Genomic DNA, 24,427 nt, shown 5'->3' on the forward strand with positions numbered 1-24,427 from the left:
GTTATTGACTCGTGGGAAATTTTGGAGGAAACAGTCAATCGAAAAACTATTGTTAACTAGTATGCGCATGTTTGTTAATAGATTAGGAGGGATGGTAAACTTTGAGCTCGGTAAAGAAAGAAAGAAAGATTTTTTTGTCCTGTCACGAGCCTGGGACAAAGAAAAAAATTGTGAGTCCCCATGAAGGATCAAACCTTTACCGAGCTCAGAACTTGCCATCTCTCTTATTATCTTGTTGATCCTAGCTGTATGCAGGACGCGTGTCATATCAATTTCGTAATAGACCTCGCTCACTGTGAAGTCTGTGTGGCTCAGTGACGAGGAGTCCGAAGGGGACTCAGAATTTTTTATTTGTCCCACGCTCGTGAAAAGACGAAAAAATTTGTATTTTTTCTCTACCTTTGCATGTTTAAGCATAAAATTATTATTATTATGATAAGGTTGCAGCTAATAATCGTGATGAATACACTTGCACATAGAGAAAAAGATTTTTTTTTTCCATGGCGTAGTCACTTTCGATGTAAAAAACGACATTTCGACTGTGTACTGCGACTCTTCTTCAGGCGATAAGGTCGACAGAGTATTGCTTAAATAGTTTTTTGATCGTCGAAAACATGCAGTCAATATGTTGTCGAAACGTCGCGATCGACATCAAAAGTGATCACCTTGTCAGACAAACAATTATACCTAATAAACAAATCAATACCGTTTGCCGTATTCTGTATGACTCGTGCTCTGATCCTCGTAGTCTAAAATTAAGGATTCATCATCGTTAATTAAACGATAAAACGTAATTTCGTATCTAGTTTCGTATACGAAATTCGTATCTAGTAAAGCAAAACACAAATCATATAATAAAACTATGCTATCATGCCTATTATCGCATGAAAGAAGGTTTTGATATTATCAATCACACTTTGTGGTGCATGGCAAAGACAGGTGTGATATACTGTACTGTTCTGCGCCAGTTTTTTAATTAGCATAACAGTCAATTTCCCGCATTGTATACTTTCCATTTACGGTTTGCTCTGGCACAAAACAACGCAAGGTCCATCGTTTTTACAAAATAGTGTTCTCTGAAATATTTCTGAGAATGGAACTTTGCTCAGATCTGCAGGATATACAAATTGGAGAAAATAGTCCTTTTTTCGAACACGTTAGTAACACACACGTAACTCTCAAAGAAGTATAAAGACCAAAACTTGTCAAATATGGGCAACCACACAACTATTATTAACTCTCCTGAGTGAGTACCAATGCTCCTTTAAAAACGTGACTTTCTGCACAGTAAGTATAATTACCACGAGAATATCTCGAGACATGACTGGAACCTATGGTCCTCCTAATAGCACGCGGAGAAAAAGAGGAGGCTAGACTGATAGAGCCTAAGGCGTTTTCTGATTATGTAGCTTGTTGTTCATTCTGAGGGAGAGTTCCTTAGTAAACAAGCGTACCATACCATTATTGAACTCCTTAATTACTTTAAGTCTGGTTAAACACAAGGTCCTCCGTGTTGATGTGAAACTCTTGCGCAAAGATGCAAAGTGGGAAGGAGTAATTTGAGCTCGATTTTTGAGATCAAAGCTATGACAATTCTGGAAAAGGTAAATGAATGGTTAACACCTAGCTCTCCGCTCCCCGTGGTAATGAACATATTGCTGAAGCAGTAGCCACCTAAAAACTCTTCCTCGGGCCTTCTTCTTGAAAGAAAATGCAGACTCTCTTCATCTTTCCCCCGTCCACTTTTCATCGAAATCGCTAGCATAAACATTATTAGTTTAAAAACTTCCTTCAATTAGTTGAGTAAACGAAGGTAGAAAAGTCAACTCTCTCATACAAAACTAATTTTTAACACCGAGTAGATATTTTTCTTAACAACTATGCAAAAGAAAAAGTCACCAGCTAAACCTCACTGACTAGTCTCATAAGGGCAGATACTTCGGTGAATAATGAAAATGCAAAAATCATCATATTTGACCCAAGACATAACTACTAAATATCAAATTTAAAAAAAAATGCCTATATTAAAAATCTCATATTCAGTATAGATGTTGAAGAAACCAATTGAATTTCTAAGCTGAAAATTTATTGATCACCCGCTCGGTCACATTAAACAACCTCATGATGGTTGGATATTTGTTGCTGAAAAAGGATAAAGTAAGGCATGAACTGTAACTTCGCAGGAAATTAATTCCGCAATACTGGCGAGGAGATATATCGCGGGGTTATATTTTGACGATTTTAAAAGGCAAACATGAAAAAGGGGCATTGACTTTCGCGTCCTAGTATTCTAAGGAATATGTACGAAGAGAGCGAAATCTTTCTTTGCAAGTTAAGGCAATTTAGAACAGAAGTTACAAAATAGAATTTACCAGTAGAACCAAATAATAATTTGAGTCTTTGTCGATGCGTAGATATCCTGTAGATGTTGTTATTGTAACGAGTTGATCAGTTTAGTCAGCGACTTGAATTTTTTTAAGGGAGCTAATTTCGTGTCTTTCAATTTAGCATTGATTTTCATTCGCAGGTCTTTGATTTGGCGATTTTTTTGCAATCGCCCAGTACGCGGAATTAAAGACCCACGAATTTAGGTACCAATAAGGTAGATATTTCTATAATGTTGTGTTGTGGAAATGTCAACGATCATTCGATGTGGGATCCATCTAGGGGTTGTGCATAGGTGTTGACTGGTTCAGTGACATTTGTGGGTCAACCTTATTATTTTCACCATTGTGATTATTTGTCAGGCTTAGCGTTGGATCATTAGGAATGCGACAGTAGTAACGACCCGTCTGCCAGACTGGCAGTTTAAACGAGCAGATTTGCCGTTGATGGTCGGCTGAAACATTTTTGTTTTTCGTTAGTAGCTGAAAGCTTTGTTTACGCGGGAATATGTAAACACGATTGAAAAGTTTTAGATTTCCACGTATTTCTCAGAAATGGGTCAATCAAAGGAGAGGGTTGCCTGGAAGACTCTCCAAAATCCATGCGAACGGCGTGATGGGTTTTAATTCGCCTTTGCACTTGATGAATGTTTGAAATAACGTGCGTTCAGACCGGTTGAAACAGCTTGCTTTATCATAAAACAGATACAAGGTGGTCAAATCGGAGCAGAACTTTTAATTTTAGGTTTGAATTTAAAAACGCCATCTTTTGTCCCAAATTTAAAGCTTGAATCGCATGCCTCAGAATAACGCAAATAAAGCGAGTTACCTGTCTGCAATAGCTATGTCCATTGCATGCAGGTCATCATCAAGAGGTGAAAAAATATATATTCTCGGTGTTTGGAAGGTTTTGATTAAAGCGCTCGTAACCATTACGAAGGCAAAATTGCACCTACATGCCAAAACACCTTAAGAACGTCGAAAGAGCTCTTCAAATTCACGATAGAAATATTTGTTTCACAAAATTGTTCAAACTGCACCTGCTTTATGTTAATTTTATATTTCTTTTCAGAATTTTTCTTATGTTTTCTTTTAGAAACCCTTGGGGTAGTCTGAAAGAGGTGGTTAATCGCGAAGACATGTATCATTAGCTGTTAGTTATGAACTCGTCACTTTTTGGAGGAAACAGCCAATCAGAAAACTCTTTTGAACGTTCATGTGCGTTTTTAGACATAACAAACTACTACTGTCTACCATATTATGCGTGGCTCCACGAAGTATAGCATTAATACTTCGTTATTGCAAATGAGATAATGAAATATTAATGGAGGAAAGATTAAAAACCCACGTACCTAGGAGAGGAGAACATTAGCCCTCCAGTTTAAAGAGATTTTATCAAACAACAATTTTAACTACTATGCCCAATTTTTGATGGACGAAAAAAATTTTAGCGACTTCTGTGATGTAAGTGCTCTAAAAGTACTTATTGTTTTCGTTGTTAAGTGACCAAATAAACAAAGAGTGGCATGGCCATTAATGATTTATAATTAACATGAATACTCACATGAATTTAACATCTTTAGCTAAAGGCTACATCCTTTAGAAATAGGATCATTGCACTTCGCGTGCTATCCTACAAAGAGAATTCTAAAAAGTTTCTTAAAATGATTATTTTGTATTAATCATATTTGTTTTACCAAAATTTCAAACGGAAGCAAAATGGGGAAATATCACTGAATTTAAGTAGAAAGATCTGACATCAATGATTTGCATGATATTCAATTTCCCGCATATGCTTATAATAGGCAGCTGGTTTGAACGTTATTTTCAAAAGAAAAGTTATTCTCTTTAATATTTATTACAAGTATACCCAGACGAGTCGATTCTATGGCTCTCCAAACGGTGTTGGGTGCAACCACAGCGCTACAATGGTTTTCCAAAAGTTTGTCCCTCATCACAACTTATCAAACCAACATCCACGAGGAAGCCAACACAAATTATTTTCAGGAAAATACTTCAAGAAACTAATTTTTTCAATACATTCCCTTGCAACAAGTTTTAACTCTAATTTAACTCAGGTGTCTATCATAAAAATGGATAATTTTTTTTCCCAAATATGCAAATGATGATGTGTACTTTAAGCCCGTCAATTCACTTTGAGGATATGCGAATTCTCGAATGTCAAAATATACGGTCAGGTGTCTCTTCAACTCTAATAAATAACTAAGGTTACTAGCTTAACAACACCATTTCAAGTCTTCTTGCAAAAGAGAACGGCAGTTTACTTCGTTTCCTTTTCAATTTACTTATTATCTTCCGAATATTTGTTATTACTAATTCATTTTCATCTTGTATTTAGTTGAATAAACGAAGCACCGTTGAGCGGAAATGTTCTAACATCATTTTATCAATTCAAAGGCTTCACAGCGTAGTTATGAAAACACGGCATCACTCACTCAAGGGCAACCTGCAAAATGGTCCGAAGGAACGCCCTACCCTATCAAAATGAAAATAATAATAATAATAATAATAATAATAATAACAAGTGGATAAATATTTTTTTTCATTTGCAAATTGGTCAGTGACGTGTAGTAGCTTCACGGTGGCTAATACTTGTTGCAAATAGAAGTTTAATTTTTATAAATGCTTTATATTTATTCACACCATACTGGGATGGTAGATAATATGAAAGTTCTACCCTAAATTTATTCAACAATCTCATGAATCTGCTTTTTTTTTCTGGCGAGGGAGGGGGAAGGTGCTCAGTCAACTATTGTCGATTACATATTACATGATTATTGTAATTATCTAAATTTATCATTAGCATTATTTTTTTTTCAGGCTTTTGGGTGCTCAGTAAGACATGCAACCACAATGTGTACAGATTGAATATTGCTAATAAGGATTATTCTTGCCATCTGCTCCAGTGCAACGCCTGTCCTTGTACCTGCCATGTGAACGGATTCAAAGAAACGTTCAAAAGTCGGTGTCAAATGGTTCTGAGCTGTAGCAGAAGAGATTGCAAACAATCTTGCGACGCTGAAACACGCTTACATACACTGAACTTCACGGGGGAACAATGCAGAGAACAAAATTGTAACGCTATTGATTGTGCTCAGAACTGCTACGCCGCCACATGGGAAGATAATCGCTGCTGGTGCAAAAAATGTTTAAGGGGCTTCTGCAGCTCTTCCAATTCTTACAGGTCGAATTTCACTTCGTCTGCTCCGTCAACGGCAAGTCAAGGTTTGGCGACTCCAATTTCAACAGTACAACGAAAAGATAATTCTCATACTTGGTGTGAATAAAATTAACAAAGTAAATCTATTTTTTCACGATTGAATTTTAATGAATCTTTAGATAAAATAGTACTTTCTTCATTATTCATATATTTCAAATTCCTTGCGCTTTATCATTGCTTTTCAATTTTACTTAAATGTTGTTTTGACAGCTAACTTTTACTTTAATATACAGATCAATTGCAGTCATCGTCGGCATCGCCATTATCGTTACTTTCACCATCACCATTATCATCATCTTCATCTGGAGCAGGAGCGTCAGGAACAGCAGAATCGGAATCGGTATCAACAAAGTCATCATCACCAGCAGCAGCATTGTCGTCTCCACCATCGTTGACTACGACATCTATGTTGGAAGTACTTAAGAATCTGGTATGTTTCGTAATTTCTCCTTTTTTTCTTTTGTAATTATAATTCTCATAGTTTCTGCCATTTCTCAACGCTTTTGTCGTTCTTTACCACAGGCAAATGGTTCTGTTTCTAAACTTAGTGAAATAGATAGTAGAAGAAATAACTCTTTGAAGGTATGAATGAATCCTTATAACAAGATTAATAGTAGATATGAAATGTGCGGTAATTAAAAGGAGTTACATATGCAACGCTACGGTTCGTAAGCTGCAAAAGTGTTCTAGACAAGGGAAAAAGCACGACAATCCAGTGTTTTACTAGCATCACGAAAATTTAAAGTAGGAAAGTATATCTTCTCTAAAGAAGAGTGGCTCATTCGCTGAAATGATGTTTCAGTTGAAACGCTTCTTTTTTAAACATGCGATATCAAATCAGTTCAGGTCCTATGATGCACGCTTTTGTTTTCTTATTTTGATGACGTTCGACGTGATTAAAGTTAACTTTTTGGTCATTAAAGGAGGCTATGCGTGTATTTAAAGACTTCATCGATAATTTTCGCAACATCACGACACCCAATAAAGGCCAACTTAATGATGGAGGATATGAGACAAGAAGAGAATCCATCTTTAAGGTGGCAGTCGCCTTCGAGGAATTTGCCCTTAATTATGGTAAATACCATCTGAATGGAACGAATCCTTCTACAACGATCACAAGCCGAACAATGGGTGAGTTAATACTTTTTTTATTAGTAACTGACCTACTGACCAATTGTCTAACTGAAGGAAGCAGTCGAAGGCGCATAAAAATCGTCTGGTTTGATGCACGTAGGTGCACGAAGAATGGTAAGGCCCGGCTGACGAGAAGTGATATTCGTTTGGTTAATAGGTTGTTTCAATTTCCTCTTTTGAGCATGTGAGTATGATCTCATAACAATAATACGCTTCAAATAAATCAGAATGGCATTTGAGAAATCATTGTGTAGTACCGTGTACATACCTTCAAGAAAGAGATCCGCATATGCTTCTGTCATCTCCTTCAATTCCAATCATCAGCTAACATCTTCTCATTCTTGTAACAGTTCTGGGTGTTCAACTTGGCTACCGTCAGAATGCAACTGACTTCTTCCTCAAGGAAGAAGAATGGCAAGTCAGCATTAATATATCCTCGGATGATTTTTCTGAAAAAGGTTTGCGTTAACAACACTTTCAACTTTAAATTATAGAATGGAATTTTTTCCCTTGAATATTTGCTCTAATATTTACATCTCGGGAATTTTCGTGTTCAATCATTAACTATTTCAAAACATCTAGCAAAGTACGTGCACCCCGAATGGTCAAAAACCTTTCGTTCAATGATTGCACAGGTAAAGCCATAGAGAATTTAACTTTATATCATAGAAGCCAAGTACCGCATATTCTATCGTTAAACCGACGTGATGACCCTAGTAGGAAGCTTTTTGAGTGTTCTGCCAAAATCCTAAGTAGAATGTTTCGCCGTTTAACCAGTAGAAGGAAGGGTCAATTGATAGAATGAATGATAATGATTATTGATGAATGATTATTGATGAATGATTATTTCCTCTACAGGTATGTTAACACCAGAATAATGACTGCAGCGATGAATCCTAAACCTGAAAAATTACGACGAGATGTAATCTTGAATTTCAAAAACCTACAGGTAACGGCAAGAACGCTGAAAGATGAGCTCGTTCCCTTTGTGCTCTGCTGGATCAATTTGATCGAAATACATGTAAAATATATTTTCAGGTCGTTGAAGAAGAGAAGCATTGCATGTTTTGGAGTGGTTTAGAAAATAGGTAAATACAAAGATATTATAAAATACGCTTTGGAACTCCGGATCCGTCTTTTTCGCTTAGTCCGAAACTGAGTATAAAACTTAGAGATATCAGTTAAACCCTCATTTGTGAGGAGGATAGTCCTGATTTTCCATATTAGAATCACCGTCATGAAAGGTTATGAAATACCAGAACAAAGGCAGTCAACACCGATTAGTGTTTTAAGCCCCGACGTTTTTGAATTTATATGTTATTCACCGAATAACATATAACCAATCAGATTGCCGGATTTGTTACCGTTCCCTCTGAGAAAGAAAAATCTTTAGTGTTATTTCTTATATTGTAGTATTCCTTTGTTTTAGTCCGGAAGGGTTTTCAGAAGAGGGTTGTCATGTGGATCATTCGAAGAGCAACTCAGAAGAAACAATTTGCAGCTGCAATCATTTGACTCAATTCGCTGTCTTAGTTGACTTCAGCGGCGGCACAAAGGTAGTTTTATTATTATTAATATTATGATTATCATTATTATTATTATTATTATTATCATCATCATTGTTTTTGCCTTGCTTCCAAACTAGAAATGGGTCCGTGTGGTCAATCAAAGTATTACCTTCTTTTTCGTTTGTTTTTGAAGCAGCTTTCTGAGAACGACGTAGCTGTTCTGGAGATCATCACATACGCAGGGTTAAGCCTCTCCATCATCGGAATACTTTCGACAATAACCTTATATTCTTTCCTCACGTAAGTTTTGTAATCAAACGATCAGCGGAGAACATCCTGAAATACCGTGGAAGATGTATTGAATAAATCAGGGCAGTGCAATGTCCGTAACACCCCCTCCCCCCCGCCCAAAAAAGAAAATTAATAATAATAATAATGAAAATGTCTTGGTGCTAATTAGAAACTAAATCCGTACCCCTTGTTTTGGACATCACTCGTGACTGTCCAAGTTCATCTGCCTATATACTGTCTCTCGCTTTCACTCATGCTTTTGTCTCTTTGTTTTTTTTTTGTTTGTGTGTGCGTGTGTTGTGTGTGTGTTGTTGTTGTTGTTGCTGTACATATCTTGGTTTTAACAGAGATCTTCGTCAACCTCTGTCTCAAATACGCGTAAGTCTTGCTGTGGCTTTAGGAGCTGGACAAATATGTTTTTTCGCTGGTATAAATGCCACAGAGATCAAGGTAAGCGGTTTTTCCCATTATTTATATGAAATTAAAGATATTATGATCGAACAAAGCATTGAAATGACATAGATTCTGCTGTTTTCTTTACGTATACGTATCTGTGCAGGCTGTGTGTGTCATAGTAGCAGCTATTATGCAGTATTTTCTGATGGCCGCTTTCTGTTGGATGCTGGTCGAGGGAATTTATCTCTACCTGTTTGTTGTAAAAGTTTATAACATCAACGACAAGATGCGCATATATCACGTCATGTCATGGGGTATTTTGCTTATACAGCTGAACTTACAATATACTGTGAGTTTCATTTTTGGCTAATTTAATTTTAATTTTTGAGTCGCCTTGATTGGTTTGTCATTTCATGATAGGTTTTCCCTTAGTTATGGTGGCCATTTCACTGTCGATCGCTGCTGGAAAAGAAGGGATACAGGGTTATACCAGCGACAAATTGTAAGAGGCGTATATTTTTTTGTCTTTTTTCTCCTCTATTTTTTCTCCCCCTAAAATGTAAAATATTTTGGGTGAATTTTTGATGTTTCTTTTAATTTGCTTTGTCACTTCCATTAACTTTATCTTAAAGTCCTTCTCGTAACATTTATCCTTTCGGGAAAGCTTTTTCATATTGGTTTCTTTCTTTATGCAAGGTTTCTGTAATTTAATCCTCGTGTTTCCTTATTCCCTTTTTTTTTCTCCAAAATCTTCCCTTCTGATCTGCGCCTTATCATGTTATCATCATATTATTGAACATCTTTAAATGCATTTTTTAACATAATATAAACAACGGTGTTATGCAAGAATTTCAGTCCTGAGAAAAGCCTTAACAACAAATGTGGAAAAGTATCATTATTTTTCCACGTGTGTTTGATATCGCCGATCAGCTGCTGACACGTCAGTCGCCTTTTGCACCCCTCGGCCAGGTTGATGAATGAACTGCGAAGCCTTTACCATTCTCAATCATACAATCAATAATTATTTTGTTTATATGATAAAAAATGATACATGGTTACTTTCAGATATGAAATTTCTCTTCTCGTGTTCAACTCGACACCTCACTCGTGAGCTATCCAATTAAACACTCGAAGAGAAATTTCATATCTTCGCGCGCCCATGCATTTTTCGTTATGTAATTTCTTACGAATTCCTTTGACTTCAGATCTTATGCTTACAATTTTTGTTGTTGTCTTTGTTATCTTTCCCCTTTTAAGTTGTTGGATATCCTCAGCGAACAACTTGATATGGATATTAGTCACATTTGTGATTACAATTGAAGTGGTAAGTTTCTGTTTCGGTTTATTCATATCGGTGATTATGATATAAGACTTGAAATTTGTAATAGCCATACCTCAATACAAACTTTTAATTTATCCTCCTCTTCTTTCAGATCAACATTTTGATACTCACACGCGTCATAAGGGAGATGACCAGAATGCAGCAAAGAGGAGACAAGCAAAGTCAGCAATTACGGTGAGAAAGAGCTCTAAAGAGCGTTAAAAAAAAAAAAGGAGTACGTCTTACTTCCTCCGAAGCTTGTTGATATTAATTAGTTAAGAGAAAGTATAGGATCCAAACATTTTTGTGAGGTTCAGTAAGCAATCAATTAACCAGCAAATTTTCGTCCTATAGAGTTGGCATTAGAGCATGTGTTGTGATGATCCCCCTGTTGGGTGTCACGTGGTTATTTGGTCTTCTGTCGCCATTACACAAAGCTTTTTCCTACATTTTTACCATTCTCAACTCTACTCAAGTGAGTATCAAATACTATGATTTTTTAGTTTCATACGTGAAATCATCCATATTGAGTGTCCAGATTACTTTATAACTATAAATTTTATGATGGTGATAGAATATTTGTTAATATAAAACAGACAAAAGAGAATAACAATTAAAAGATAACAAAAAAGGATGTCACTGTTTATGTGATTTTTTGCTAGAGAAGACATGATTTGATTCTTTTTGATGTTATTTGGGGCTTTTAGAGAAAAAAAAAAAACCTCGATATATTTACCCCTGGTCGCAATCAGAAAACGAAATTGGTCTGAAAAACATTTTTTTTTCCGTCTAAGGGTTTCCTGATTTTCGTTCTTCACTGTGTGCGAAACAGCCAGGTAAGTTTTAAAACTTGAGGTTCTAAAACTTGAATGTACCTTGAATGTGGTTCTTTTTCTTACTTTCTATGTCTATCGATGCCTTTATTTGTTTACTTTGCTTGTCTATCTGCAGATTAGAGAGCGATTCAAACGGAAGGTGAACACGGTTTTCCCATCTACAAACAATGGAAACTCCACAAAGAAGAGCTCACAGGTTAATCCAAGTGGTGTCGGTGATACATGGGTAGCTGAATTGCAGTCTTTCGATGAATTTGAGCTGGAAAAACACTCGGCTTGAAGAGCTAGATTCAACACGGACCAAGCATGAAACTCCATTGTTTAATTGTTTAATTTGATTTTTAAGCTTAGTTGGTCAATCGCAGTTGCTCATTTTTCGATCTTTCAGGAAGATTTCGGCCGTTCCAATCGAGGCATTAGCTTCGTGAATAAGTCATACTTAAGGTGTCACTTACTACGATAATAGGGTAACTTTCCGAAGGTAGTAGCGTTTAATGTAAGCTAGATGCAAGAACTGTTCTAGCTTTTTTTCCTTTAGATTAGGAGTACGTAATTTTTAGACTATCGTATCTACTTAGGGAAAGTTTGCCTTAGCTGCAATCTAAATTTCTTTTAAGTAACTATCTTCTAGGCTGGCTGTCGATCACTGTTAGAATACAAAACAGTCTGTTCTAGCTTTTTTTTTGTTTAAATTAAGAGTAATTAATTTTTAGACTATCGTACGTAATTAGGGAAATTTTGCCTTAGCTGCAAACTAAATTGCTTTTAAGTATCTAACTTATAGGCTGGCTGTCGATCGCTGTTAGAATTCAAAATAGTCTGTCTCTCAAATGATGGTTTCTTCGTTCTATCAATGATTTCTCCCTATTATTTCCTATTATTTAGTTGAAATGTTGCGGTCATGCAGTCAATACTGAAGTGTCTTTAAACAGTCCTACGCTTTATTATGATACACATTTTTATGAAATTTAGCGCGCAATTTTATACTAATATTTCACGATAGCGTCACCCTTTTTATATTATTTGAGCAGTTAAATTACCAGTAAAGTCGCAAATACTATTTGCTTTTGTAATAGTAGCGGTTAATGCTAACTTTTAAACTTCTCAAATTGATTAAACGCAGCGGATTCAATGGATTAAAATTTGCGAATTAATGGGAAAAAATGGAACCGACGTCTTCGGGAAAAATGCACCTGAGCAAGAAATGCCTTGAGTTTATCTTACGTGGAGGAATGTTGTAAACGTGAAAAAAACAAAATGGCTTTTCATCAGACTTGTTTTCCGAAAAAAAGACTTGGCTCTTTTTCACCAGCTTATTTCATTATTAATCTAAGCTTGGGACAATTATCGAGGCAGACGGGGATAATTTCCGGATAACCGACCTGTTGTTTTGCATAATGTGAAGAACCTAGCTAAGAAAACCGCGCGAAAACGAATAGGTGGGTTTAAAATCTAAATGTCCCTGAGAATGTATTGACTACTCGCCCATTTTGTATGTCTCAGTGGTATTTCCCAATTGGTCTGCTCGGCATACCTCGGAACTCCAGACTAATGTATCCAAAAGAAAAATACAATACAAACAGTACACCTGACTACTCCTGGTGAAGAGCGTCGTAAAAAGGTAAAGTATGGTAGCACAGTCATTTGAGCTTTGCGAATCGATTGAAATTAGAAACTTCCTCGAAGTAAAACCATATTTGTTCGGTGTTAGCTTGTGTTATGCTACTGCTCTTAAATCATCGAGATGGTTTCTTAAATAGCTAAATAAACAAAGATTCCCAGTGGCTAATGGTCGACCGCAAGACTGAAAATTTGCAATCGATACCAAAAATTTACTCTCTTGAGCTTGACTCTATATAACTATTTAACATTTTAGTCCACTCTATTCTTTTAAAAGAATAATAAGGAACGTAGTGAAGCAATTTGTTACGATGTTAATCGATAAGTTTGCTGTGCTTGTTTTAAATATGTGCAAAGTCTGAGTTCTTTAGATTAAATTTGAACGGAGACAAGACATCAAAAATTTACATGACATTCAACTTCCTGTGTAATAAATTAGCAACAGAACGCTGATTTTGTTCAAAACAACACACGCTGGAAGCTTGTTCTTTTGCCATGAGACTGATCTGGAAAAATATTTTTCCAAACGGGAATTGCTACCAACCTGATACTGCCAGAAGGAATTTTAAACTGATATTCTGCTCATAAAAATTTGGGGGAAAAAGATCAAAACTGGTTGAGTGTAAAGCTAAGAGAAACGTAACCCAAACAGAAAAAGAGAAATGTTAGCGAAAGCTTGTCAGATTTGGGGAATCGTCCTATTTTCAGTAACTTTATGGAGTGAGTACCAAAGTGCTTTCTAAATCATAAAATTTTGTTCAATTTATTAGTATCACAAGCATACTCCAAAAAGAATAACTTCTTCAGAGTTCTCGAGCACGATTCGACCTTGTTGCTCTCCCAAAGGCACTCGCGGGAAAATACGGCAGCAGATAGCTATAGCATCTTTTAAATTTTCTTGTTCCTGTAAAACGAGGGCATACTTTTAGAAGCAGGTATATAATTATTACTGAACTATAGATAACGCTTGTTAGGTATAAGCTTAATCGAACTTAATAAGTTTTGAGGTGTAACTCTTACGCGGTAATGTAAATAAAGAAGGTTTATTTTCAGCCCGGTGAATAAGATTAAAGATATCGATTCTCTGGAATGACTAAGATAACGCATGCATAAGAGAAATCGTATCTAAACTACCTTTAAAAAACATCACGATTTAATACCCCTTGAAAATCAAAAAGAAAAATGGAATATTAATCTCCATCCTTTCTTTCCCATCTAAATTTTTAGCCTTTATCGCATTGTTGATTCATCAAGTTGACGTAGTTAAACAGAGGAAGTTTTCATCGTAATTCTTCTCGCCATAAGTTTCTAAATTGGGCAGGAAAATCCATTGTAATTATACTTCAGAAGCTAATCCCAAAGGAGCCATCTACTAGGCAACCCCCCTCCCTTAAAAAAAGGAATAAAAAATATATTTTTGTCATAAAATCATCTCGACAGACTTTAAAAAACGTGGAGACATTTTCCGTTACCTGTCTCAACGTAAGAGTTGGAGTTTATTCAGGAATAACTGCTCCTGCCCGTGCACTATCTAATTTCCTGAAGTAATGATAAAAATAATGATAATACTAATTAAATGAAATAGTAAAAATGAGAATTACAGATGAGTTCAATACGTGAACTGCGCCAGATATATTGTATTTTTCTGCATCTCTCTTAAATTTTGTTTATTCAGAGAGTAAACTATTATGCCATATGTTTTCCTTTTTAAAGAGCGAATTTGCATTTCCATTTTTTTGTGAAATCGGATAACACTAACATGGTGGCATTCTTGCAGCGAAAGAAAAAAAAAGTAAGAAGCCAAGAAAAATGCCCGCTTTATCGTAATTTGCTGGCTAAAAATTATTTTGCACTGGTAATCAGTGCGAGCGAACAGCAGTAAGACTGTTGAGTGTTGCAGGATCTAAAATTTGGAAAATCAACTAGTTTAACTGGTGGCACAGTGAAGTGTATTCAAATCACAATTTACGTCCAAAGTAATAAAAACTTTGAATTGAATCAGTCTCCCTCTCCTTGGGATTTTCTTTGGTTTAATAAACTTATGGCGGTCTCGGCAAGATCAAATTTGAGGTGTACGTGACGACCCATTTCAGTGCTTTAAGTTAATTTATTGAAATTCTTGGCAGTACCATTAAACAATTTATGGCTGTCTCTCTCTCGTCCCAATAAAGAAACATTTGAAAGGGGCGCAATTCTGATCAGTAAGGTTTGCTTAGTAAAGAACTGATTAATCTGTTATCGTATCATTCTTCCCGTGTTTATCGCTAAGGTTATCTTTTTCTCACAAATTTTACTTTGCCAGGATTTGCCAGACTTGACCAAGATAGCTGCCCTGCCCCGTCGTGTTCGCTGCCATTATTGCCATCACCAAGCTCACCGTCGTCATCGTCACCTTTTCGGTCACCATTTCCATCACTATTACCACCGTCATCGTTGTCGTCGTTGTCATCGTCATTATTAGTATTATTGCCATCTTCGACATCAAGGCTATTGTTAGTGTCATCATCATCGTCGTCGTTGCCGCCATTATTGCCATCACCAAGAATACTGTCGTCATCGTCACGTTTACAGTCACCATTATCATCACCGTCCTCATCAACATCACACTCATTTCCGTCACTATTACCAACGTTATCGTTGTCGTCGTTGTCATCGTCATTGTTAGCGTCATCGTCACTTTCGACATCAAGGCCATTGTTAGTGTCATTGCCATCATCGTCGTCTTCGTCATCGTCGTCTCCAAATTTGACTTCTCCGCTAGTGACAATTGAGAGGCTGGTATGTACTGCAATTTCTCTAAATACTTACATTCATTATTTCCATTAAATAAAGCGTTCATTGACATCGTTTTCTTTTCCTAGGCAATTGAATATGTTTCTAAACTTGGTGCGATAGAACTCAAGAGAGAAAGTTCACTGAAGGTATACCTTTGCTTAAATATTAGTTATCAATCGTTTAACTAAATTGCTTTGTATAGTGTGCGCATTATCTTGAAAGTGACTATCTTTAGATAAACGCGAAAGCGGTCAAAGCTTTGACTCAAAATCGAGAACAGATCGTTTTAAGTCGCTATGAGAATCTGGTGCAGGCGCATAGTCCACTTTGATATAAAAGCAGATCTGTAACTTATGGTACCCAAAAGTCTTTTAACTTATTTTTTGTTGTTGTTTGAAGCTGTTCTTGCCTTTATTTTCATGTTTTGGTTATTTTATGGGATGTGTCAGAAATTTTAACTCAAATTTTCGTTTTTGTTCATACGAGAAGGATTATTTCTTATTAGAAGCCTGTTTACCTCCGCCGACTGTCTTAGTGTGGAAATTCAATTTTTACTGATTTGACATCATTATCAGACATTAAAAATATCTGAAGGTAATGTGACAGGAATAAAGAGTATCTCATAACGTTACAGGGGGCAATGCGTTTGTTTAACGACTTCACCAATCAGTATCAGCAGATAACAAAACCTTTCAAGGGCCAACTTGGTGAAGAAGAAGTTAAGAAAGGAACAGCAGCCATCTTTAAGGTAGCAGTCGCATTCGAGAAATTTGTTCTCAACTACAGCAGGTACCACCTGAATAGGACGAAACTGTTAAAGAAGATGACTGACAGTAGAATGGGTGAGTCAAATGTCGTCTTTTCAGATTTGTGAAACTTTGTTGATTAAATAAATAATGACCAACAAAAGACCACCTGGCTGTCTAAAATAATGAATAAGGGGGGTTAGTTTCTAAAGAAACTGTGGTGCTGCGTTGTTGGCAGAGCATAACAGGGTAATTAAGTATTATTTACTGAACTGGTAACGCAAACTGGCCTCCGTAAAGAATTGGCGTTTCGAGTGTTAGCCCTTCGTCATAGCGATTGACGAAGGGCTAACTAAAATAATGGCTAACCTGCAGCCTGGCTTGAAGAAATAAGCTATGCGCGTTACTTCTCAAAGGACGCTTGGAAATAATTTCACGCGCTTCAAATCCTTAAGTCTCCTTTCTTTTGTATTGATATAAATAGATGTAGATAGAAATTTGTAAATCCTATTTTTTTTCTATTTGGATGTGAACAAAAATTCCGACATTTTTATGACGTCTTTAGAATATTACATTTCACCTTTGTCAAATAAAACTGAATCGCTTTAAGACAATAGTGTGGCGTTACCACCAGCACCTTTGTTTGGAAACCTGGTACATCAACTCCATCCACGCTCCTTTAAATCGTGATGACGGCGGCTTACTTCCTGACGCCTATGCATACCTTGTCAGAAAAAAAAGGGAAGCTAATTAGTATAAAAGGACTTCTTGTTGCAGCGTTTAGATCACCCCTGACGAAGGCATTAGGCAGGAGTGGTCGAAACGTTGGGTCTCTGAATTGAAACTTCTCGGTTACATTAATCAAATCTTTAAACCATGGCAGCATGAAACCATGTCTGAGTGTGGCTCATTTTTTAGACTTCGCATGTATATTCAAATATGCTATAAAATTCTAAAACGGCAGTTACTTTGTAACGGTGTAATTCATTCAACAGAAGTAATACTACACTCCTACAAACCCAACTACTTTATCAACCAACGTGTAATAATTATTATTAAGAAGCTAAGCGACCCTATCTTACCTTAACCTTTCACAGATTATAACTTTGATGCGACTGACAAAAAATAGATGTTTCCTCCAAACCCTCCTGAAATGTGTCATCTTTAAACTAAATCATAATAGCTCTCTCTCAGTATAGTTTTCCAGACAGACAATCACGACCGGAAACAACAGCTACTTCTCTTAAATGACTACATATAAATCTACAACGTATTGTAGAACTTTTCAGAAGCTTACAATTCGGCTAATCTGGTAGAATTAAATCATGATTACATATAACCTAATAGAAAGTTCTGGAACGTTCCATGCTAAGTCATCAGAAGGCTGGAGCATCCATGTCACAATAACAAGCCATTCTAGAAATCTCCAGAATCTACTTTTTACAGTCGTTGTTTATTACATTTCTGTCTTATCTTTTCCTTCCTCCGACAGTTGTACGCATGAAGATTGGCTACCAGAATGATCCGAATAACTTCCTTCTCGAGGAAGAAGAATGGCAAACCAGCATTAACATTTCCTCTGCAAACTTTGCCAAGAATGGTAGACACCATTTAATCTCAAAATTGTGCAATGCCATTTTGCTACCGATTAATGCTTAATTTCTGTAGTGCTTCTACGAGGTCTTTCGCATTTTGACTTTGAAATTGCTTTTTTCCCCTATCAAAGTGCATTTGGTGAAATATCTCAAAAAAGGCTAATAGACACGTAAAAAGAAGATTTTAGATATATGAAAATTCACATATTTGCACTGCGGTGGAAAGATGAAATTAGAAGATCCTCGCAGCTAAGAAAACTACTGAAACTAGTAGTTGTAAGTAGGACCTGAAAAAAATTTTTTCCTTTTTGGCCCGTACGGGATTTGAACCCATGACCTCTGAGATACCGGTGCAGCGCTCTATCAATTGAGCTAACAAGCCAACTGGGAGCTGGTCAATGAATTGGGTACAAATAAACATCCGAGTGAATGAAGATTTTAGATATATGAAAATTCACATATTTGCAAAAAAATTTTTTTCAGGTCCTACTTACAACTACTAGTTTCAGTAGTGTTCTTAGACACGTAAAATTTGTCGGTATAGTTATGTTTTAGGTCCTAAGAAGTAAAAAAATGACCAAAAAAGGGCATCTTGATTGAAATATTTTATTAAAGTCTGGGAGAAGTAAAAAAATAACCTAAAAGAGGCAGCTTAATTGAAATATTCCAGTAAAGTCTGGGAGAAGAATGTGAGGAAGAATAATAAATGTTGTAATGATGCAGTGTCCAGCATAAAGTAATAGTTGGCTAGGTAAAATACTTGTTTCGGGGGGTCAAATAAATAGCTTTGATCTTAAGATTCTACTTACGCTTCGGTGTTCGAAAAAAATATTGGGTTGTATTTTTTAATAACCCCATTTATTATATAGCTGGCAGATGTTGTGGGCTATAAGAAGCGAATCATGTGTTCTGGTTTTTCTTTTCTTTTCTTTTCTTTTCTTTTCTTTTCTTTTCTTTTCTTTTCTTTTGGAACGATGTGGTGGAAAAATAAGATTATATTTGGGGCTAGGGCTTTGTTTTGAATAAGTATGGGGTTACACCAAAGCTTCTCCGCGGTTTGTATCTCTTTTTTGTTTATTTGTTTGCTCAGGGTCCGTGGTTGTAGGATGTTTGTACAAAGATCTCCATGAATTGCTGCTGACTAAGCAGTCCATTGGGAATGAAACTCACAATTCAAGGTGACCTTAATACGTAATATATTAGAGAATCGGTTCATGCTTAATGTGCGTGCGTTGAGTTGCATGCTATGCTGAGCCATAAAAAAAACACAGCCACTAAATATACCGGAAACTCAATATGTAACCGAAGGCACGACGCTTAACCTTGATGCCAGTCATCTTAAAGGAAATTAGAAAGCAGTGCCATTTCCTGTTTCCTGCGACGTTTGACCATCATAATTTTAATAGCTAAATGTGGCGAAGTCCTCAGTCAATAATTTCTATAACATCTAAAAAAAAATTTTCAAATGTTTTGGCTATTTGTCAACCTCTAAATTGCACATAGGGCTAAAACATTCCTTTTTTTACCGTTAAATAGCGGAGATAAAAAATTATACGGAACCTTTTTCTTCATAAAAAATACGGTTTAACAGTTTGGTTTTCAAGACAGATAGCATAACGGCCATGGTGATTTGAAGAGTATAACTTTCTAAACAGGTATGTCAACACCAGGATAACGACCGCGGCTATGGATCCTAAACCGGAAATTTTACAAGATCTCATCTTGAAGTTCAGAAACCTAAAGGTACTTAATTCCTAGAAGACTGAAGAATAACTTCAGTCCTTCTATATCGTGTTGAGTCAATCCAAACGAAATGAAATTTATTTCTAGGTCGTTGAGGAAAAAAAGCATTGCATGTTTTGGAGTGGCTTCAGCAAGAGGTAAAAACATATAATATCACATTAACTAATTTGTTTTGAAATTAATTTATTCTTTAACATTTAAATTAAGTTATGACCTTCAATTTAGTATCAGTTTGTCTGTCGCTTCCAGAAATTTCCATATGAAATCAATGTTTATTATTCTTTTCCTATAAACGATGGGACGAGAGGGCATCTTGAGAGTCTGAATGTATTTCAAAAAATTAAACTAGACCTGCTTCCAGAATGAACCTTTCGACACTCTGCTGGTTTCAAACCCTAATCGCTTATCTCACATTTTTTTTATTCGTCATTCATTTACTTTTTTCAGTCCAGACGGGTACTCAGAGGATGGTTGTCATGTAGATACAGCGAAGAGTAACTCAGAAGACACAGTCTGTAGATGCAATCATTTGACTTACTTTGCTGTCCTAGTTGATTTTGACAGTGGTGACACAAAGGTTTTTTTTTTTTTTTTTATCATCGATATTTTTTTAACGTACTTCCACCGTTAGGTTCAATAATCAATTTTTTGTTTCCAATTTTTGATAAAGCTCTCCAAGAAGGACGGAACGATCTTGGAGACTATCACGTACGTAGGGTTAAGTCTTTCCGTCATCGGGATGCTTTTGACAATCGTCCTTTATTCTTTCCTCACGTAAGTACTGTTACCAAACAATAACTTATGACTTTGATGTTGATTTCATAAAGTTGGCCAGGGTGTGCAAAACTAGATTTTAAAAATCACTTTTGGCAACTACGATTTCAAAGACTATTGTGCTTACTGGATTAAATAGTCAATGACCGAAATCCGTGCAGTTATTGGACGAGTGCGAATCGTTATTATTAACCATCTGTTCATCTGTTCTCAATCCCCCTTAATTTGCGACAGACTGCAACTCAGTGTAACTCAGAAATAGCAGTAGTGTTCCTTCCAATCTCCCTTATACTTTGCATGCTAAATATTTAAGTTACTTATTCATATATTTACTAGTTATTGTTTATTCTTTTCTTCTCTAGACTTTCAGTTACGTTTGCCTTTGATAACTATCACTGATTTGTCTTGCTTTTTACTTCGTCAGAGATGTTCGTGAACCTCTATCACAAATACGTTTAAGTCTTTCTGTGTCCCTCGGAGCTGGACAAATAATATTTCTTGCCGGGATAAACGCCACAGAAAACATGGTAAGTTGCATATCATGGAAGAAATTGTTATTTAGCACTTCAGATTTTTCACAGCCAGGATCATGTTCTTTCTTTCTCTTTTGTAGGCTGCTTGTATCACAGCAGCAGCTCTTATGCAGTATTTTCTGATGGCCGCTTTCTGTTGGATGCTGGTTGAAGGAATTTATCTCTACCTGTTTGTTGTAAAGGTTTACAACATCAACACTAAGATATACGTGTACCACGTCATATCATGGGGTATTTATAACTATTTTTTGCCATATTTGGTATATTATTCCCCGACATTTACATCATTCTTCGTTCTCTCTATTTGTAGGTCTTCCTGTCGTCATGGTAGCCATTTCACTGAGCATTGCTGCTGGAAAAGAAGGGATGAAAAGCTTTACCAGTGATAAATAGTAAGAAAAAACATTTGATATTTTCTTGTTTCCACTATATTTCAGTTATGGTGACAATTTTTCTTTTATATTTTTCCTTGTCTCAAGTTGCTGGCTGTCTTCAACTAATAAGCCAATCTGGATTTTCGTGGCATTCGTGGCGTTTATCGAATCAGTAAGTTTATGACTAATTGACGTCATATGAATTTTTTTATTCATATTTTCGAATTGATTATCATGTTTCTTTTTATCGAAGACTATTGTCTAGTTTTTTTAAAATCATAATCATTATTATTATTTTTTAAATTTTTATTCAGCTCAACATTTTAATACTTGTACGAGTCATAAAGGAGATAACTACACTCGTAGAACCATTAGCGGAAGACAACTATGCTCGGCAAATAAGGTATGACTTGACTTGTTTTAGCAATGTGTGTTTAAATAATTGCATTGTTATTTTTCCAAACTTCAATGACTCTTCTCATGGAGTTTTCTAGTTCTTCCCAAGGGATCATTGAACGTCGAGGGGAAAGAAAATCCACTGAATCCTTCGAGGCCAGTTACATTACATTTCATAGTATTGCCTTGTTCCATGATACTCGCTTAACTTCCCTATTAATCTGAATCAGTGGATGGTCTTATAGTGATAAAATTTGGGGGAAAAAAAAGTAAAATGTCTAACTCTCATGCCCCGTTGTAATTGTTCTCATCCTTTAGACTTGGCGTTAAAGCGGGCGTGGTGATGATTCCCCTGCTGGGCGTTTCGTGGTTGTTTGGTTTCCTGGCACCATTGCACAAAGTTTTCACTTACATTTTTACCATCCTCAACTCTACGCAGGTTAGCTTAGACTCGTGATTCATGAGATTAAATTAATCACGCTAGAAAGTAGAAATCTCTCTATTGGCATGGTTGTAGACATTTTAGTTGTGGCGAGATCAATTTGGTCCTAATGGCAAATAAGTTATAACCGATTACTTTGTATGTTCATAACATAAAAGTTCTTGCCACTTTTTACGTCACTCTTACAGTTGACACACGTTTTAATACTAATACCACATTCACACTAAAGCCCACACTTACTTAGACTTTTTTGTCTGTCTGTCTGTTTGTTTGTTTGTTTGTTTTTGTTCTGTTTTATCATAGAATCGGCTTAAGGTAACTTTTGTGTGCGTCCAGTTTAGCACGTTGAAAATACAAGTTAGTGATCACCTGGAAACCATAAAAAATAATTTTTAGCTCGCTGTTGCTGATTTCCAATTAGTTTAACTTGGTCCCACTAATCATCTTTTTTTCTGGCTTAAATGGGGTAAAAATTCAGCTTAATTCGTTCCAGAAACCCAACATAACCCTTAACCCTTCATACATTACAAAAGAGAAAAATGATTCTCAACCCTTTTTATGTTTTAGGGCTTCCTGATTTTCGTGCTGCATTGTGTGCGAAACACCCAGGTGAGATGAACTTTGAAAAACATTTTATCTTTTTTTTTAATTTTTTACAAATTTTTCTTAATTATGTGCGGTTAAAATTTTTCCGCTTTTCCACCCTCAGATTCAAGAGCGATTCAAACGAAAGCTGAACACTGTTTTTCCATCTGTATATACTAAAAACTCCGCAATGAAGGGCTCGCAAACTAATCCAAGTGCTGTCGAAGATATAGGGGCGGCCGAATTGCAGTCTTGCGATGAATTTGAACTGAAATAAAATTTAAATAACTGGACTGAGCGGGCTGAAACTAATTATCGAATGTTTGATACGATCGTCAGGTTTGATAAGTCAAGTCGTTCTATTCGCTTCGAGTTACGAGCTCATTGTTATCTACATGATTGTATTTTAAAGATGTTTAAGGCTAGTTTGAATGTGCTGTGACCTCGTTTCATGCGCTTTTAGGTTGTAGTTTTCCGTGAACAGCATTTTACTTGACTCTCGCAATCGTTTCAGTTTCAGATCATCAGTTATTTATTTGTTTCGTTATTTTGAAATCCTCTGTGCCAAGTGTTTGCTATCATTGACGCAGTCTCTCTTTTTGATATTCGGAGTAAACACAGGGTTACTTGTCAAATAGCTTTTTTGTTATTGTAATAAAAACAGCTGTAGATAAAACTTTAAGCTAATAAAGATCTTAATGGATTAATAGATAAATCAATAAAGTAATAAATGACGGATTACGTCTATTGTGAAACTGTTTTATCGGAACAATAAAGTTTTTTTATTAAATCTCTGAAATAAGGGTTACTTTTTCGAATCGCAAATGTTGCGAAAACGACAAGTAGCATCATTGATTGCCATGAAAACTGACCGGTTTGGGGTCAGTCTTAGGGCCCTAACGTTAAGCACATATCTACACAAAAACTTCTGTGTTAGGGCAACGATAGACTTGAGCAGCGGTTCTGAAATACGTGAATAAATTACCAAAATGGTAGTAATTTACAATGATAACAAAAAAGGTAAATGAATTTCGAAAAATAAAAAGGACAACAAGAACACACCGGGCTGTTAGGATACGTGAATGAAACGACATTGAGACTCCTTGGGAAAAAAAATTCGACTACATGGTGCGGAACATTATATCAAAATGCTAACGCCGCGCAGAGATTGGAAACTAGGAAACCGCTAAAAGACTTTGCAACAGCACGAAAATCTGAGCGAATCACGACTTTTCAATATTTGTCCTTTACCTAGAACGCTTTATCAGCTTGGAAAACACAAATATATCTTGGTGAAGTAGAAAACGGAAAAGCGGCTGCACCTCTCGTTGAACTGTCCTTAAATCATAAATCATAAATCACGTCCTCAAATAAAAAACCAATAAATTTCGCGTCGAGAAATGGTTGCCACGTTCAGCATCTTGTTATATATGCTTTTTCTCTGTGTATGAAGACATAAATATACAACTCAAAACAGAAGAGTAAGGTGTTGATAATAATGGTCTCCAACACTTGGCATTATTTTGGCAGGGAAACATTTTTCAACCGTCCTAAATGATTTTTTGTAAGACAAAATAAATCATGAGGCTTTTTAGCTTTACTCCTATTTTGACCTAACTGTTGAAAAATACATTTGCTGACATTGATTTTTATCTCTCTTTGACCCAACTATAGGAAAAAAGGAAATAATTTCATTTTTGTTGTTTTCCTCTTAAAAGATCTCCCCTCTAAAG

At 36.0% G+C, this 24,427-nt stretch overlaps 3 protein-coding genes across 3 annotated transcripts; all 3 read left to right on the plus strand.

The window, feature by feature from the left end:
* Nucleotides 1-6,289: 6,289 nt before the first annotated feature.
* LOC149051813 (uncharacterized) lies at nt 6,290-7,637 on the plus strand. Its single transcript, XM_089214854.1, has 3 exons — nt 6,290-6,756; nt 7,110-7,217; nt 7,618-7,637. The coding sequence occupies exons 1-3, from the start codon at nt 6,555-6,557 to the stop codon at nt 7,635-7,637; spliced, it is 330 nt and encodes a 109-aa protein (XP_089070980.1). The 5' UTR covers nt 6,290-6,554.
* LOC149051814 (adhesion G protein-coupled receptor D1-like) lies at nt 7,622-12,247 on the plus strand. The gene is made up of 12 exons (XM_089187521.1): nt 7,622-7,708; nt 7,798-7,847; nt 8,189-8,315; nt 8,464-8,567; nt 8,906-9,008; nt 9,118-9,268; nt 9,375-9,456; nt 10,212-10,278; nt 10,388-10,470; nt 10,630-10,750; nt 11,070-11,111; nt 11,227-12,247. The coding sequence occupies exons 1-12, from the start codon at nt 7,637-7,639 to the stop codon at nt 11,389-11,391; spliced, it is 1,167 nt and encodes a 388-aa protein (XP_089043647.1). The 5' UTR covers nt 7,622-7,636; the 3' UTR covers nt 11,392-12,247.
* Nucleotides 12,248-13,184: 937 nt separating this feature from the next.
* On the plus strand, nt 13,185-23,458 carry LOC113676024 (adhesion G protein-coupled receptor D1). The gene is made up of 18 exons (XM_089187445.1): nt 13,185-13,451; nt 15,034-15,509; nt 15,593-15,652; nt 16,141-16,348; nt 17,745-17,852; nt 18,938-19,025; nt 19,503-19,590; nt 19,678-19,727; nt 20,038-20,167; nt 20,261-20,364; nt 20,789-20,891; nt 20,978-21,128; nt 21,208-21,289; nt 21,377-21,443; nt 21,586-21,674; nt 21,986-22,106; nt 22,677-22,718; nt 22,819-23,458. Exons 1-18 carry the CDS (start codon nt 13,394-13,396, stop codon nt 22,969-22,971), a joined length of 2,178 nt encoding a protein of 725 aa, XP_089043571.1. The 5' UTR covers nt 13,185-13,393; the 3' UTR covers nt 22,972-23,458.
* Nucleotides 23,459-24,427: the final 969 nt, after the last annotated feature.

The sequence above is a fragment of the Pocillopora damicornis genome, chromosome 1, assembly GCF_964200805.1.
Source record: "Pocillopora damicornis chromosome 1, jaPocDami1.2, whole genome shotgun sequence".
Classification (NCBI taxonomy): Eukaryota; Metazoa; Cnidaria; class Anthozoa; order Scleractinia; family Pocilloporidae; genus Pocillopora; species Pocillopora damicornis.